Raw genomic sequence first — 19,220 nt, forward strand, 5'->3', positions numbered from 1 at the left:
AATAATCTGATTATCATCAAATCGCTCTCGAATGTCTTCTATCACAGATAGAAGTGCCGTTGTACAGCTTCTCTTTGACCGGAAACCGGACTGACAGTCAGTAATGAGCTTATTGTAATGAACATACCTCGTAATCTGTCCATGCAAAATTCCTTCAACGACCTTTGAAAGAAAAGGGAGTATGGCTATAGACCGTTACTCTTTATTTTGCTTGCGAATTGGGATAATCTTAGCAGCTTTCCAGCATTTAGGAAAAATACCAGTGGTCAGGATAGAGTTGACGAAATACCTTAAATGGGGAAGGATTATGGGAAGAATAATATTTAAGAATTTTGCATTTATACCATCAAACCCCATGGCATTCGACTTCACAGAAAGTAGAGCTTGCAGTACATCACAGTCATCGACACACATAAACGCGAAAAGACTGGAATCTATATTAGCACACTCAGGGTAGCTATATGTACAGATATTAGCGGCTGAAGTTGGTAGTCTTACGAAGCTAGCATTTAGTTCGTTAATGTTAACGTTAGCAAGATCAGACAGTTCTCCTTTGGACTTAACGATCCCGATTTTCTTGATGTGGCTCCATGTTTCTCTGGTACTCAAGGCAGCACTGAACTTATACTTATAATAATTTGCCTTGGCCGACCTTATAGCTTTGTTGACAGTAAGGCGGCGAATTGTTTTGAAGAAGGTAAGCGTTTCTGCAGTTCTGTACCTTTTCCAGTGAGAGTAGACATGGTTCTGTTGGTTTATTAAATGTTTTAGGGTGTCATTAAACCAGGGTCTACTTTTATGTTTGCATACTTTCAGTTTTACTGGAACATGATCGACAAACATACTTGCAACATTTAAATATGCCTAAGTAGCTAACACATGTCGCAAAGTAAAAACCCATAGCACAAAGATTTTTTCCTTATAAATATTAAGTCTCAATATATGGCTTGAGGCCATGTAATTTTTCAAGATTTCCGTTCCTTATATGTGTAAACTTGTTTACCAAATCGCACATTAAATGAAAAACAGTCACAACTCAAAAAATCTTAAATGTTCAGGAGAGGCAAAAAACTGTTTTTACAAACATTTTTGCGATTTAATATTCAAATTGAGTTCCCCAGTAAAGGTAATCATCTTAGAAAATGATTTAGCTAAAGATATTTTAGTTCTGTGCCGTTATTTATACAATAAAAGGTAATTTAGCTTGTGACTCTTTAGTTAAAATTTTTTCGTGAACTGGTTTGTATTATGTCAAATTTTGACGCTTTAAATATTCTTCAGATGAGCTACTTGTATTTATTTCGGAAAGACAAAACACAAAATCGCTATATATAATTGAGCTGCTGTCAGACATAGGACTATTCGAGCATCTTTATCTGGATTAAATATTTTCACAGCGTTTTAATAATTTGCAATATTTGGGCTATTAAATATTTCCTGCCGATTTTCTGCTGAATATTCTTCCATATTTCTGCATCTCTCTACAGAATTGCATTTGTATATTGGAATAATGTTCAATATATTTGGGTATGACATTTTTGAAAGCAATTTAAAAACTAAAACAATAAATTTTTGCATGAAATTAAATAAAAATGCCAATTGTCAAAATAATACATTCAAAATACTCACATTTTCTATTAAAAAATCGCACTTATGAATGAAACCAAAATATTTTTCAATAAAAAAAAAGCGTCCCAAATCAAAATAATACTCTTTACATCTGAATGAAAACAGAAATTCACAATTTTTCACAAGTCAAAATAATACTGTTTAAGAGCAAAAAAATACTCTGTTCAAGCGACGCAAGTAACATAAAAACAGGCATAGCGGTATTTTTTCAGTTAAGGAGGAATGTGATTGGCAAGAATTTTTTGCAGTCGTTAGAGATGTGTTCTGCCAACTGATTTATGGGAAAAAGCGATTTTGAAAAACTTTAAGTTGTGACTGTTTTTGATTTAGTGTGCGAAATGTTAAGTTTGCCGGGTGGAATATAATAAATTATGGGCTAAAAGTAAGCTGTCAAAAATTTAACTCGCATTGGAAAACTTTTACCGCTGCCATGTTACATTTGAAAATTTTCCAAAACCACTTGCATTCCGGGTGCAGCAGTTAATGTAAAATAATTGATAACCGTTAATTTGGTAAACATTTTAACGTGAAATAACTCAGAGAGTTAGATTACGGAGCTAAAAATAAGAAAAATGTATTCAGCCTGAGGTTTTGCGAAGTTATCTACTTTCAAAAAACAAGAAAACGTATTTTTCGTACCATTAAAAAAATTGCCAGTTTTTCATATAGAACTGCGAAAACGATTTTAATCCCATTAAATATATCCCTCCGCCCTAACCTGCCGCCATGTAACGCTTTTCAATAATAGAGCTTGATACAGGTACTATCAAAAGTAGTAGTTGATTATTTTTAAATATTGTTTTATCGCTGAAATTTCTCCTGACTCACTGTAACCAATAATCAGGTGAATTTCTGCAGTCCCGTACAAGCGCATGCTGATTTTGAATTTTTCACACACATGTACAAATATTTCAAAAGCATGTTTCTATTTTTGTTTGGGCATATACCATGTATGCCATTCGTTCTCAAAATTGTCCGTTAAAATATCTTGAATATCAATTTTTGTTGTTATATCGGCCTACTGATTTGTAAGTTCGCGGGTTTGAATCGAGCTCAAGGCCTAACAATAATTATTTTATCATTATTATTGTTATGATACATTTTTTCTTAATTGAAACAATTTTTAAATTAGAATAGAATAAAGAAAGGCCGATATAACAACAAAAATTGTTAATACATCCCAGAGCACTGGGAAAAAGTCTCAATAAAATATGACACTATGGCATCACTGCCATGAAAGAAGTCAAATTTTCACAGCTATTCTGCAACAGATGTCGTAGTGCTGTGAATATCAATTAGCAAGAACCGAATAGAAGTAGGAATAATAGGGCCGTTCCATTGGTTTATCGAGCTCTCGCTCTGGCTCAAATCTCATTGGAACAATCTGGATCAACTTTATGAGAGCTGGCAGCACTAATATAAAACATCTGTTTTGTTGAAAATAAGAAGTAGAAACGTACACACAAATTAAAGATACTGATAGAAAACGCAAAATTAAAAAAGAGAAAATGGAAGATCAATTCTTTGAAGTAAGTAATATCAAATATTTTAAAGGGATTACTATAATTTTTCATTTAATTATATATTTATAGCTGATGTGTGAAACGTCATCGTCCGAATCGGCAAACACCAGCGGGAGGACGGAGGAACTTCTAAATTGTTCTGCGAATACAGCAGACACTTCTGAAAATGAAGAGGAGCGAGATAAAATAACAAATTTTCTACAAGTTGTAGAAATTTATACTGACCAAGAATTCAGACGGCATTTTAGACTGAATCGCTCAACGGCACGCGTGTTAATTGGTAAATTTTACATAAAAAAGTTCTTTCATTATTTATACAATATCTTTTTATATAGATCGCTATAATACAAGCTCTTTTTATACAAACAAGGAGCATGGTGGTTTGCCTAAGGTTGGTGCATCCAAAGAAATATATATACTGCTATGTATATGGCAAACACGAATACATTTCGTGAGATTGCAAATCTTTTCAATATGTCCAAATCATCCGCATGGAGAGTATTAAGGAGAGTGGTCGAGTGGTTGTTGTCGATTGGCCACGAATATATTCAATGGCGAATGTTGTGGGATGCATTGATTGCTCTCATATTAAAATCAAAGCTCCAGTTTCAAATAAAGAGGCTTATTTCAACCGAAAGCACTTTTATAGTCTGCAGTTGCAAGCCGTTGTGGATGCGGATAAAATGTTTATAGATGTATTCGCCGGGGAACCAGGCTCGTTACACGACAGTCGAATTTTGAGACGTTCCAGCTTATATGAAAGAGCGACGGATGATATGGAATCGACCTTTTCTTTTAATTCGTTTTTCCTTGGAGACTCAGCGTATGGAAATTCCCAATGGTTAATAAGTCTCTTTCGTGATAAAGGATTTTTGACACCGGCACAGAGGCAGTTTAATTTTATACATTCTTCAACAAGAATTGTTGTTGAAAAGGGTTGGTGTCGAAATTCTGTATGTACAAAATTCTAAAACCAAAATTCGGCTTTTTTAAAATTCTGGTTTCTAAAATTCTGCTTTCAAAATTCTGTATTAAAATATATATATATTTTGAAAAAGTGCGCCATGCACAGTAATTCTGCGTAAAACAACTTTCTGCATAGGCGGCCTTCGGCCGCGCTTATAAAAAATAACCCTGGGCTACGCCATGCCAAGTCCGCGTGTGTGGTATAACCGTGGCTACCGCCACGGTGATGTCCTTCTGCGTAGTATACCCTTATGCGTAGGCGGCCTTCGGCCGCACTTTATATAAATAACCCTTAGCCGATCCAACACCGGCTACGCCATGCCATGATTCCGGAATTTTGACTTTCAGAATTAAACATGCAGAATTTTGAAAAAGCAGAATTTTAGAAAGCAGAATTTTTTTCAAGCAGAATTTTTTTGCAATTTACAGAATTTTGTCACCCAGAATTTTGTAATACAGAATAATGCGCGCTCCCGTTGAAAATGCATACGGACTGCTCAAAACAAGATTCCGACGATTACTTCACTTCAACGAAATTGTAGACTTAAGTTCAGTAGTCAAAATAATTATATGCGGATGTATTCTTCACAACATTTGCTGTTTAGAGCACGAAAGTATTGAAGATGAATCGTGGATAGAAGAAGAGGTTGTGAATATTGGGCGTTCACAAGACAATGATAATTCATCTGGAAATCGGCGTGGCGTAATTTTTCAAAAGCTTATAAATTTAAATGTTATCCAATTACACTAGCATTTCTCTTGCTTCAAATATAAACCATCTCTTTTGTTGAAAATTTTAATCCATATAAGAAAATAATGAGAATAAAGTTTTGTATGGTTCAATAAAAAAAATCCTCTTTGTTTTTATTTAAATAATTCAAGACAACAAAAGCTTTTGACTGTGCCGCAAAGTTTGCAATAAAAATAATACATATTTACAGTGTTAAAAATTCAACTTGAATTTGGTTTTACTAAGGTTACTTAAAATCCAAAACATAAATTTCTCTTTGGTTTGCATCAAATAAAAAAAAAATATCTCAGAATTGAAACTTTCGTAAAAGCATTCGATATACACAAAATAACAAAAATATCTCAGACTTTAATTTTGTTAAAACTATTATAAACGCAAAATAACTCAGACTAAAAATTTCTTAAAGCTATTCTATTTACACAATACAAAAAAACGAGACTTCAATTACTCTTATAAATACCTCCACTATATACAGACAAAATATCACATATTTACATTCTAACTAGATAAAAAAAGACACTTCAATTATTCTTATAAATACCTTCACCATATATAGATAAAATATCACATATTTACATGTTAACTAAAAAATTAATTTATCTATTAAAGAAATAAGTAAGGAAGGCTAAGTTCGGGTGTAACCGAACATTACATACTCAGTTGAGAGCTATGGATACCAAATAAGGGAAAATCACCTCGAAGTAAAATGAACCTAGGGTAACCCTGGAATGTGTTTGTATGACATGTGTATCAAATGGAAGGTATTAAAGAGTATTTTAAGAGGGATTGGGCCATAGTTCTATAGATGGACGCCATTTAGGGATATCGCCATAACGGTGGACCAGGGCTGACTCTAGAATTTGTTTGTACGACTTGGGTATCAAATGAAAGTGTTAATGAGTATTTTAAAAGGGAGTGGACCTAAGTTCTATAGGAGGACGCCTTTTCGAGATAAAGGTGGACCAGGGGTGACTCTAGAATTTGTTTGTACGATATGGGTATCAAATGAAAGATGTTAATGAGTATTTTAAAAGTGAGTGGGCCTAAGTTCTATAAGTGGACGCCTTTTCGAGATATCGCCATAAAGGTGGACCAGGGGTGACTCAAGAAATTTGTTTGTACGATATGGGTATCAAATGAAAGGTGTTAATGAGTATTTTAAAAGGGAGTGGGCCTTGGTTCTATGGGTGGACGCCTTTTCGAGATATCGCCATAAACGTGGAACAGGGGTGACTAGAATGCGTTTGTACAATATAGGTATCAAACGAAAGGTGTTAATGAGTATTTTAAAAGGGAGTGGGCCTTAGTTCTATGGGTGGACGCCTTTTCGAGATATCGCCATAAACGTGGACCAGGGGTGACTCTAGAATGCGTTTGTACAATATAGGTATCAAACGAAAGGTGTTAATGAGTATTTTAAAAGGGAGTGGGCCTTAGTTCTATGGGTGGACGCCTTTTCGAGATATCGCCATAAACGTGGACCAGGGGTGACTCTAGAATGCGTTTGTACAATATAGGTATCAAACGAAAGGTGTTAATGAGTACTTTAAAAGGGAGTGGGCCTTAGTTCTATGGGTGAACGCCTTTTCGAGATATCGCCATAAACGTGTACCAGGGGTGACTCTAGAATGCGTTTGTACAATATAGGTATCAAACGAAAGGTGTTAATGAGTATTTTAAAAGGGAGTGGGCCTTAGGTCTATGGGTGGACGCCTTTTCGAGATATCGCCATAAAGGTGGACCAGGGGTGACTCTAGAATTTGTTTGTACGATATGGGTATCAAATGAAAGGTGTTAATGAGTATTTTAAAAGGTAGTGGGCCTTAGTTCTATGGGTGGACGCCTTTTCGAGATATCGCCATAAACGTGGACCAGGGGTGACTAGAGTGCGTTTGTACAATATAGGTATCAAACGAAAGGTGTTAATGAGTATTTTAAAAGGGAGTGGGCCTTAGTTCTATGGGTGGACGCCTTTTCGAGATATCGCCATAAACGTGGACCAGGGGTGACTCTAGAATGCGTTTGTACAATATAGGTATCAAACGAAAGGTGTTAATGAGTATTTTAAAAGGGAGTGGGCCTTAGGTCTATGGGTGGACGCCTTTTCGAGATATCGCCATAAAGGTGGACCAGGGGTGACTCTAGAATTTGTTTGTACGATATGGGTATCAAATGAAAGGTGTTAATGAGTATTTTAAAAGGGAGTGGGCCTAAGTTCTATAGGTAGACGCCTTTTCGAGATATCGCCATAAAGGTGGACCAGGGGTGACTCTAGAATTTGTTTGTATGATATGGGTATCAAGTAAAAGGTGTTTTAAAAGGGAGTGGGCCTTAGTTCTATGGGTGTATCAAATTAAAGGTATTAATGAGGGTTTTAAAAGGGAGAGGTGGTAGTTGTATATGTGAAGGCGTTTTCGAGATATCGACCAAAATGTGGACCAGGGTGACCAAGAAGATCATCTGTCGGGTACCGCTAATTTATTTATATATGTAATACCACGAACAGTTATCCTTCCAAGATCCCAAGGGCTTTTGATTTCGCCCTGCAAAACTTTTTCATTTTCTTCTACTTAATATGGTAGGTGTCACACCCATTCTACAAAGTTTTTTTCTAAAGTTATATCTTGCGTCAATAGACCAATCCAATTACCATGTTTCATCCCTTTTTTCGTATTTGGTACATTATTATGGCATTTTTTCGTTTTTAGTAATTTTCGATATCATAGTCGGATTTCGGCCATTTTTTACACCAATATAAAGTGAGTTCAGATAAGTACGTGAACGGAGTTTAGTAAAGATATATGGATTTTTGCTCAAGTTATCGTGTTAACGGCCGAGCGGAAGGACAGACGGTCGACTGTGTATAAAAACTGGGCGTGGCTTTAACAGATTTCTCCCTTCTTCACAGAAAACAGTTATCGTCCTAGAATCTAAGCCTGTACCAAATTTTACGAGGATTGGTAATGTTTTTTCGACATATGGCATTAAAAGTATCTTAGACAAATTAAATGAAAAAGGGCGGAGCCACGCCCATTTTGAAAATTTCTTTTATTTTTGTATTTTGCTGCACCATATCATTGCTGGAGTTGAATGTTGACATAATTTACTTATATACTGTAAAGATATTAACTTTTCTTTTAAAATTTGACTTAAAAAGTGGGCGTGGTCGTTCTCCGATTTTGCTAATTTTTATTAAGCATACATATAGTAATAAGAGCAACGTTCCTGCCAAATTTCATCATGATATCTTCAACGACTGCCAACTTACAGCTTGCAAAACTTCTAAATTATCTTCTTTTAAAAGTGGGCGGTGCCACGCACATTGTCAAAAATTTTACTAGTTTTCAAGTCTGCTTCATAAGTTCAACTCACCTACCAAGTTACATCGCTTTATCCGTATTTGGCAATGAATTATCGCACTTTTTCGATTTTTCGAAATTTTCGATATCGAAAAAGTGGGCGTGGTTATAGTCCGATATCGTTCATTTTTAATAGTGATCTGAGATGAGTGCCCACAAACCTGCATACCAAATTTCATCAAGATACCTCAACATTTACTCAAGTTATCATGTTAACGGACGGACGGACGGACATGGCTCAATCGAATTTTTTTTTTCAATACTGATTTTGATATATGGAAGTCTATATCTATCTCGATTCCTTTATACCTGTACAACAAACCGTTATCAAATCAAAGTTAATATACTCTGTGAGCTCTGCTCAACTGAGTATAAAAATCACACAAAAAGATACATTCACCATAAACACGGTCACATCTTTCTCGAATCCATGAAAGCTTTTAACATGGCCATTTTTTCTTCATGGCGTTTCTGCTTAAGCTGCTGCGCCTGTTCCATTTTCTCCAGCTTCTTCTTGGTGTAATCCTCCAGCAGTTTCAGTTTTTTTCAGCAGCTTCTTTTTTCTGTTGTAACTTCATGGCCAACATTTTTTGTTTAAAATTGGGTCGGTGTCTGCTACCATTTGTTGGCTGCAAACTCGAAGAATCAACGCTTGAAGTGATTGGAATTATCTCCGAAATGGTTGACGTAGTCTACGAAGTGCTTGGTGTTTGCTGCGAATTTCGTGGTGTTGGTTGCGAACTGTTGGAATCCGAACTTGAGGTTTCATTAGGGCTCAAAGGCTTTCCATACAAATTTATAGAGTGCTTGTTGGAAATCACAGGACTATCTCCAAATATCTTGTCCAAAAGATTCGAATATGGCGCATTGCAAGGAGTAGCGCCGGTTCTTCTATTGTTGTCGCTGCTCTGTTTATACGCCCTCACCAGATTTTTAAATTTGGGTACTAGCATGTCGACAGTCGTGGGTTGGCTCTGTAAAAATAGTACAAAATAAAATGTTTTTATCAAATTGAACCATATTTTAAACATATTTTAAACTTATCAAAACACCTTGACTCTCCAAATCTAGCAGCACATTCTGCATTCCAAATTTCCTCTTGCGTGCATGGAGAAATTCATCTTTTCTCGCTATATATGCACTTAGGAACGCTCTAGTCTCTTCCATGGTCCACATTCTCTTTTCCCTAAAAGTGAAATTTATTTTAGTAACATTTAAATAGATTCGCACGTAAACAAACTATTTTCCTTAAATTTTCTTTAAGTTGTTTACCTTTCCGTGTTTTTGCTATTAAATATGGCGAAATCTTTTATGTATACACATATGTACATATATTTAATTCAGTGCTACCAACTCAAAAAATCTACTACAGAATACAAAACGAACAAAACTGCTATACGGATCAGAAATTGAACCAGATAAATATCAGGATCACAACGTTGTTGTTGCATTTGCATGTTAAATTTCTATCCGTATCTCGCTCAAGTCTCAATGGAACGTAACTAATGAAGATAAACAAACAATCGCTGTGTTAGCTGAATGGTTATAGCAGCGGCGCCTAAACGTTGCCGATGAAGGAATCTAGCAGTTCCCGAAATGGATCTATACAACGACCTTCGGCAGTTGTCTAAATTTTTTTCATATGTATTTAATTAGCGAGCTTTGCTCATATTGCTTTATACAATGGTTTTTGTAATTGATATTAGAGAAAAATTGTAAGTTTACAAACGGCGATGGGTACTAGGACATGTTTCTGAATTTCACTTCATCAGCTAGCTTTTCGGGAGCTGAGCGTTGAACTCGAATCTCCAACATTCACATCAGGGCAAAGGATATGATTTTAGGCGCGCTTTTGAAAGCTTAGTAACATTTGTTCGGGTTTTTGCTCTAATATCAATTACAAAAACCATTGTATAAAGCAATATGAGCAAAGATCGCTAATTAAATACATATGATCATATTGATATAATAGTAACAGCGGAAGTATTAAAAACAAATTTTTTTCTTTCTACTATTCTAATTTAAAAAATGTTTCAATTAAGAAAAAGTGTATCATAACAATAATAATGATAAAATAATTATTGTTAGGCCTTCAGCTCGATTCAAACTTGGGTATCTTGAATATCTTTAAAATGATGCCGAAACATTGCAGAACTCGAAAGTAGTGCTGAAATGGTACAAAACAAATCCTTAAATCATTCAATATGGAACCGAGTTAAAACCCGAACTTGTCGAAAAATCGTTGCAAACTAGTCACGGAGTGGGCCCGCTTTAGCACAATTTATTAAACATTATTTCTTAGGGCGTGTCGATTTAAAAATCGCTCATTGCTCTATGAAAATCGTATTCTAGGGATCAAAATAAGAAACTTTGCTGAAGGAACCATACCTCTAAAACGAATTCTGATATCCCCCCTTTGGGTCGAACTTTTGGGTAGGAGCAATTTCGATTCTACCTGCTGTGTCTTGTGGTGGCTTAAAAAAAACAACACAAGCAATTTTACGATCTGCAATTGTGTCACAGTGATACCTTCATTTTTTAAAACGGTTGAATAAAAAACTCACACAACTATGTTTATGACATGCAAATGCATCACAGTGATGCCTTGGTTTTAAAAGCGGGTTGTAAAAACGCTAATTTCTAATAATTTTTTTAGTTTCTTTTCTATTACTAAGTTAAATTCATTTTTTCATTTACATATGTTCTCACTAAATAAATTTCTAAAGAGAAAAATAAACTCCAAAAAGAAAAACCATAGGCATTTCAAAGTGGGATTTTTCAAAATTTGCCCCTACGACCCAAAGGGGGGACATGAGAATTCGATTTAGAGGTATGGTTCCTTCGGCAAGGTTTCTTATTTTGATCCTTAGAATACGATTTTCATAGAGCAATGGGCGATTTTTTTGCCTCCCCACAAATCGACGCGGCCTATTATTTCTAGTTTAAAAAAAAAATCCCCTCTACAAATGCAACGTTTAATGTAAAATGCATGTTGTTTGTTACAGCTGTTCACAGTACCGCTATGCATCGATTTTTCAAATATATCGAAAATCGTGACGTAGCTAAGCAAGTAATGAAAGATCGTGGCCTCAAGAAGATACGTTGTGGCATTGAAGGATATCCAACACACAAAGAGAAGATACGACGCCGGCCGGGTGGTCGTGCTGAAGTTATTTACAGTTACGTACAACGTCCTTTTATACATATGTCGTGGGAGAAGGAAGAAGCAAAAAGTCGTCATGTTGATTTTCAGTGTGTCAAATCCAAATCGGTTACAAATTTGGCTGAAGCTAATGCAGATCCACCATTGGAATTAGACGCAAGTGAGAAGCTTTTACAAATTATACACTTTTTAACAAACAAATTTTCTTATCAAAATTTTTTTCCTTCTGCAATATCTGCAGGTGGCAATCCAATACGCCCTCCAGAGGTTAATATAAATGCAGAAGCGCGTGTGCCTTTTGTAGCTGATGCTGATGGTGGTGTTGCTGGTGGTGGTGTAGTGGTCAATGCAGTTGCTGTTGACGAAGCAGCCGGTGGTATAATCATATTAAATGACCTTGAGCAAGCTGCTGGTGGCGGTACGGTTGAAGAGTCTGTTTAAACGTCGCCACAATGCAAACAACAAGATTCCTTTTGAATGCTGCACATGTCAAAAAAAAATTTTTTTAAAAAAGATAGCATTTTCGAACATACATTTACAATTTATATAGCTTATACGAATGAATCTTTTCTCCCCATACCAAACATTTTACTTACACATATGATATTAATATACATTTTCTATTTGCTAAACTAATATGTATTTTATAGTTTGATTTAAAGAATTATACAAACAACCCTATTTACATAGGCTCATTCCATTTCAAGACACCCGGTCCGCGCAGGACATGATTTTTGATTTCGATGAAATTTTAATATGTTGTTCTTTGGTCAAAATAATGAAACACTTTTTTTTGCCTCAAAAAAAAAATTTTTCGGATTGATCGACAATTGAATTCGATAAAATGCAATCGATATTTTATTCACCTATTTTTTCAACAGTCAATAACTTTGTAAAAATTAACCGATCCTCATGATCTTTATTTGAAATGTTCGTTATTACTTTTAATTTTATATAATTTTATAAACAATAGCATATAGTTAAAAAAATATGTTTTTTTTTTTAGTATTAGGCAAGGCATCAATATATGGGGGGGGGGAATGTTTAATATTCAAAAATTCATATCTCGAAAACAGCAAGTTTTGTCTAATAAGCATTTGGCCAAGTTGAAATATGAACTGTTCACTCGATATAGAAAAAGTTTAAACAAAAAGAAGATAACCTTTTTTGAGAAATAAATTTTTGAAAAAAGTCATAAATTTTTACTAAATACTAAAAAAAAATTTATTTTAAACTATATGCTATCGTTTATAATTTATATAAAAGTAAATGTAATAACGAACATTTCAAAGAAAAAATCATGAGAATCGGTTAATTTTTACAAAGTTATTGACAGTTGAAAAAATAGGTGAATAAAATATCGATTGCATTTTATCGAATTCAATTGCCGATCAATCCGAAAAAAAATTTGTTTGAGGCAAAAAAAAAACACGTGTTTCATTATTTTGACCAAAGAACATCATGCGCGGTTCCAGGGGGGAGCACCTGTCATGACCAACATGTCATCGCAAGAGGAAGAACAGAAGACATATCTCAACTGGAATCACAGGAGGCACGTATATCCGAAATTTCGGCACAAATTTCAGCGCAGATATCATCTCAGATCTCTACACAACTTGAAGAGCAGGAAGTCCGTATATCATCTAAGCTGGAAGCGCGCATGGAAGAGAAACTAACCCATTTTCATGAAGGTTTCAGCGGCAGACAGGACAAGATCGATTCCGAGATTGAAACAATGAGAGGTCGTATACAGGAGCTGCAACTAAATCGCCCAGCTGTTTTAGCAAGCAATCCGAAGGTAAAAACTCCATCTTTTGACGGCTCTGTTCCTTTCCAGGTCTTTAAGCTACAGTTTGAGAAGACCGCAGCAGTGAACAACTGGAATGTTGAAGATAAAGTTGCTGCACTGTTCATGGCGTTGAAAGGGTATGCAGCTGAGATTTTACAAACCATTCCAGAGGGCGAACGGAACTGTTATGAAGCATTGATGGGCGCTCTAGAGAGACGATACGGAACTGAGCATAGGATACAGATATACCAAATGGAGTTACTGAACCGCTTCCAGAGGCTTGGTGAAGCATTGCAAGAGTTTGCGTCGGATGCTGAAAGGCTGGCACATTTAGCGAATGCGGACGCACCCGCGGAATACACTGAAAGGGTAAAGATTCAGAGCTTTATAATTGGCATACGGGACGTCGAAACAAAGCGAGCTACATATGCAAACCCATAGCCAATATTCGCAGAAACGGTATCACATGCTCTGATTCAGGAAACAGCGTCGCTTCTGTGTAAGCCAGTTTTCAAAGCATGACGTGTGGAAGTAGAAAGGCCAGAGTGGGTAGACGCAATTTTAGAAGCTTTAAAAGGAACACAAGTTCGGAAACCCAGGTCACATTGCTCATCATTGCAGCACCGGTCCTGGTAGTTCCAACTCGGGCGGCCGTAAACGCAAAGCTGGAGGAGATAAGCAAGAGCGAGTCAGATGTAAAGATCGAAAACTTGCACCAGATATTGAATGTCCTGTGATATCTGTGTCGCAAATTGGAAGGAAATCAAGCAGTCTTACCGTCAGAGGGAATGTGGATGGCAAGGAGGGTGTACTGACTGTAGATACGGGCACATCTCATTCCATGATTCGATCTGATTTAGTCAACAGGAGAGTAAAACCGTTACCTGGAGCAAGGTTGCGTACGGTCACAGGCGAGTATAACCAAGTCCAGGGAGAAGTGATATGTGAAGTCTTAATTGGGAAGGTCATGGTTCTACGCAAATTCATTGTGGCGGAGATTGTTGATGAAGTCATATTGGGAATGGACTTCTTAGTTGACCATGACATCAAGATCGATATGCAGAGAAGGGTTATGCGTTATGAGAACCAGGATGTACCACTTTAGTTTGGAGAAAGGGTTCAGCAGTAATCGAGTACTGGTGGAGAAGACTCGACAAAGACCACGAAAGTCAAAGGTAAAGGTTGATGGATCGAATGGGCCAAATAAATCAAAACCAAAGGTACCTGCGAGAAAAACACTGGAATTGACAAACCCTAACGGACGCACTAAAACGACTGAAAGAATTTTCCAGAAAGAATGCAAGGGTGATTTCAAGCCAGCGCGCACTACTGTTGTGAAACGTCAAGACGATACTGATGATGCAAAGTCAATCCGTCAAGATCAAGCTCTGCGAAGGAGTTCTTCATTGGCCAAACAACGGAGTAGTACGATGAAACGCAGGTACGTGAGAACAATAATTCGGATGGTTTATTGGAGGGAGATTTGGTACTGTTATACAACCCTCACCGGCGGAAAGGTGTTCCATCCGAATTTCGGTGCAGTTGGGAAGGCCCGTGCAAAGTTGTAAAGAAGATCAGTGATACCATCTACCTCATACAAACCATTGGGAAACCACGAAGTAGAAGAGTGGTACATTTGGACATGCTAGCGGTGTTTAGATCGAGAGATTTGTCTGATCGGGACGATCAGACTTAGGTGGAGGGCAGTGTGACGAATATTAGCAACACTACAGGGATACTATCATCTCTAAGCCGATGCTAAGCAGTGACTTGTATGCACATCAATAAATCAATCATTATGTACGTACACACAGCGGAGAAGAGACGCACAAACACTGAGATGCTCCCAAAAGTAGGCAATTATAATTGTGGAAGTGTCGCTCACAAATACACGCGCATATGAGAAGCTGTACACGTGCATCTGTAGTTATAATTTTATAGCAGTAAATAAGTAAATTCTGGAAGCGCCTAGGAGTTTGATTTAAGACGCTATCTGGCGAGCAATAGTGTTATTCTGAAGTACTTTAATAAAGACAATTTTGCATTATTGAATAGTGAAGTTATTTACTCAACAGTTTAGTGATTCGAACGTTAGCAGAAGGTTGCAAATGAGCAGAACTGCACTAAATTCGTTACAGTACTAATATACATAGTAGTTTCTTATCACACAACGGATTTTTACCAATTTTTAATTTTTCTTGCTTCGTCTACTATTTTACGCTATCACTATATATATTTAAAAAAAATGTTCCCCCTAGAAGTGCTGCTGGAACCGAGCCTGACAACATTAAAATTTCATCGAAATCAAAAATCATGTGCTGCGCGGACCGGGTGTCTTGAAATGGAATGAGCCCATAGGTATTTATAATCACCCATACCACGAGTTTTATTTTCACTCGAAAATATTAAATTTTTGTTCACCCTATCGCAGAGGGTGGCGAAACATTTTTTCGTGTTCGAAAAAGATTTCACCTTATCGGCAACTTTGTTCGGGCGAAATGAATAGCGGGGAAACCCAAATTTATTCACTTATATTTTACAGGTGAACGAGAGAAAAACAAAAAGTACGTAATTTTTTGTTTTGAAATTTGATATTCTTATTCTTATTCATATATGTACTTTTATTATTAGGAGTAAATCAATAAATAATGCACAATCGGAAATATTGCTTGACAAGATGATCGTGGAAAAGTGCCGCACTTCTGGAAGCAGCTTACTTTATGTATATAGCCTTGGTCCGCCTGTTAAGAGTGAAGCTGAGTGGAAAAAGTAAAATTCCTTTATTGCTAAGTATTTAAATTCTGTTTTTTATGACAACGTATCTTTTTCTTGATATGGAATGACCAAAAAAGATATATGCGAACGGCGTATAAAAATGCAATTTATGCGAAGGGGACAGGAGGCGGCCCCAACATCCTACAACTCCTAGCATTCCGAACTTTTTATAATAATCGTGTGCAGTTTAACGTTGTTCTTTTAAAGTCGGCCAAAATATCCATTGTGGACAAAGCAACTATTCCAAAATGTTCAGCACTTCTGAAAGTACCTCACTGAATCAAGATTGGCTAAGACCCACCTCATGGTCGTTTTCAACGCCTTTTTGATGTCCTCCCTCTGCGAAAAAACGAAGACATGCCCTCAACTTCGCAATTGTTGGAACTCCAAATGTTTGTTTCAATGGTGGCAAGGAGTTATTAAGAATATCTAGCAAGTATTTGAATTAGTGATGTGCAGAGTCAAGCTGACTCGAGTACTTTAGAAGTACTCAGATACTAGAATATGCTAAATTTTTCGGATAATTATTCGGATACACGGACTCGAGTCCAGTACTCGAGTACTCATAGAATTCGAAAGCGGAGTACTCATAGAAGCCAAAAGCGGATAGCGATTTAATTATTGACTGTGTGACATAGAAAAATATTAACTTACGATATTTACCCTGCAAAAATTGTTGGATTACGTGTTCCATTTTCTTCACGTTGGAGTACTCTAACAATACTCCTTTGCAATGCGTTTGTGGACCACCATCAGCCGATCATTGCTCGTTTTTTAACGACCGTGATCAGGACACGATGACGATCGAACAGAGTTGCCAAAAGTAAAATATTGCATACAAATAACTGATAATAAAATTTTACTATGGCAACTCTGATAAAATGCAACTGCGCACTGGTTTTATGTATACTTACTATGGTATAGAGAAATATTAGTTTCTTTTTTCACGCAAATGCTAAATAACATAAGAATATTCGTAGTCAAAAATATAAAAGTTGTATTGCCCCTCTTCATTTACTTTCATTTTAAATTAAATTCACTCCGATAATTCTTTCCGACACAATTCCTCTTTAGTACTTTGGCATATGATCTTCTGTGGATGCTCCATGGAGTACTACAGTGAAAGTACTTTGGAAAGTACTCTCACGTATGTACTCTATGGAATACTCACAAACAAAGCGAGAGTGGGATCACCTACTCCTCTCCTAGGACATCGCAATGTTAATTGGAGCACATTTTTTGTATGAATACAGATTAGTTTTGGAACACTCCTATACTCCCAGAGGAGTATTCCTTACATTATTTATAGAGTACTCGCGTTTTTTGAAGGGTATGTATCATCAGCATTGGAGCTCAATCATTTACATTATTGACTGCAATTGTATTTTTCAAAAAAGTTTTCTTCGATTGCGTGTCACATGCGATTGAGTTAACAAAATCATGGCCCAAACGTTTGTCAGATATTTGGAGGTTTTATAATTAACTTGAAAGTAAGAAAATGGAAGGCACGGAATGTAAAAAACTTTTGTAGATTTTGGAAATACAACAAATTTGTTGAAGCCTTTTAGAAGAGTGCATTTCACTTCTATATTTGACATATGTATATAATAGAAAGAAACTATACACAAAATCAAAGCATGTACACCTTATGAAATATTTTTGATTTTATTTTTTATGTATTTTCGATTGTACTTTTAAAGTCTGAATTTTTTTTTTTTTTTTGTTTTATACTCGATAACTATATTTTTTATATTTTCTGGTCGAAATAATAAGCTCTAGTCATACTTTGGTCTGGTTGGTTGTTTTTTATAATAAAAAGTAATAAAAGATGAGAAAAGCTGTAATTTATTATTCCATGATAAATAATTTATATTATTTATAATATAAGTACATTAGGCCGGGTCGATTTGTGGGGAGGCAAAAAAATCGCCCATGCTCTATGAAAATCATATTCTAGGGATCAAAATAAGAAACTTTACCGAAGGAACCATACCTCTAAAACGAATTCTGATGTCCCCCCTTTGGGTCGAACTTTTGGGTAGGAGAAATTTGAATTCTACCTGCTGTGTCTTGTGGTGGCTTATTTTGATCCCTAGAATACGATTTTCACAGAGCAATGAGCGATTTTTAAATCGACCCGCCCTAAAGTACATACCTATATATATGTATCTAAGGATTCGATTTCCGGATAAAAAATTTATCGTTTCGGTTGAATTCGAGTATATAAGGTATTCGAGTACTGAAGTAGTCGAATACCAAAAATTGCCGACACGGCACATCACTATTCTGAATGCCGGCTTGTTTAGCCTGTATTATTGCTAAAAACTAATTGAAAACAAAAATTAACTTTTTATTCAAAAGTGCTGAAAATAAATTACAGTGGATCACTTAGCTGAAAAGGATTAGAACAGTCCCTTAATTACCTCCGAATCGCTTTCACATTTATATATACTAGTAACGCCTGTGGTCGAAATTCGACCAACTTGTATTTTTTTCAACTCAGACAATGCATGCAGTGTTGGGGGTAGTGCAATAATGCGTTAATAGTTGAGCAGTGAGTGGAAATATAGCAAAGTTAGACCAGTTACTTAAATTTCTCATTAAAATTTTGAATTTGACATAAGACGTTATACTTTTTGATTGCATTTCCTTAAATTTTCTACAAACCTTTCAAATGTAATTGTAACATTTTGGTATGGAGCTCCTTAAACAAAAATATAAAAAATATGTAAAATCAAACGAAATCGACATAGAATTGTGGTGAAATGACTTGAAATTGAATTGAAAATTTGCTTTTTCCACACCACCCGGGAGGTACGCCGTTGGCGCGCTACCGAAGTTAGGTTTTGGTGCTCGGTTCCCCAGTAGGCCTATATCACCCATATAAACTACATATACATATATCGCCCATTTACTTCAATAGCGTCATAATTCAAAAAACACGAATTTTTTGTTAAAAACGAAGAAATGTGCTAAAGGAATTTAGCCCATTTCACACCACCCGTTAGGTATGCAATTGGCGCTGTACCGAGTTTAATTTTATATAAATACATATGTAATATGTAAGTGTGACACAAAATGAAAATTTCGAAAAGAATTGAGGATACCTTCATAAAAAATAAAATAAAAATATAAAAAAATTATGTAAGGGGAAAGAAGGCAGAGTTTATTAAATTAAATAAAAGTTAAAGAAAAAAAATAAAGTACTTAAAGTGCAAAAAAATCTAGTGAAGTGAATAAACAGTTCCATATATAAACTCAATAA

At 35.9% G+C, this 19,220-nt stretch overlaps 2 protein-coding genes across 5 annotated transcripts in view; both read left to right on the top strand.

Moving 5' to 3' along the window:
* mri (mrityu) overlaps positions 1–12,027 on the top strand; it is a 37,864-nt gene extending 25,837 nt beyond the window's left edge. For all 4 annotated transcript variants that reach the window (XM_067792437.1, XM_067792435.1, XM_067792434.1 and 1 more), the window contains 2 exons: positions 11,234–11,551; positions 11,633–12,027. In XM_067792437.1, the coding sequence (XP_067648538.1) occupies positions 11,234–11,551; positions 11,633–11,832 (518 nt within the window). In that variant the 3' untranslated portion in view covers positions 11,833–12,027. The remainder of the gene's footprint in view (positions 1–11,233; positions 11,552–11,632) is intronic.
* LOC137254626 (uncharacterized) overlaps positions 2,862–19,220 on the top strand; it is a 154,756-nt gene continuing 138,397 nt past the window's right edge. The window contains exon 1 of the mRNA XM_067792439.1: positions 2,862–3,158. The gene's annotated coding sequence lies outside the window, so the exon portion shown is untranslated. The remainder of the gene's footprint in view (positions 3,159–19,220) is intronic.

This window comes from Eurosta solidaginis, chromosome 5 (assembly GCF_040869045.1).
Source record: "Eurosta solidaginis isolate ZX-2024a chromosome 5, ASM4086904v1, whole genome shotgun sequence".
NCBI classification, from domain to species: domain Eukaryota; kingdom Metazoa; phylum Arthropoda; class Insecta; order Diptera; family Tephritidae; genus Eurosta; species Eurosta solidaginis.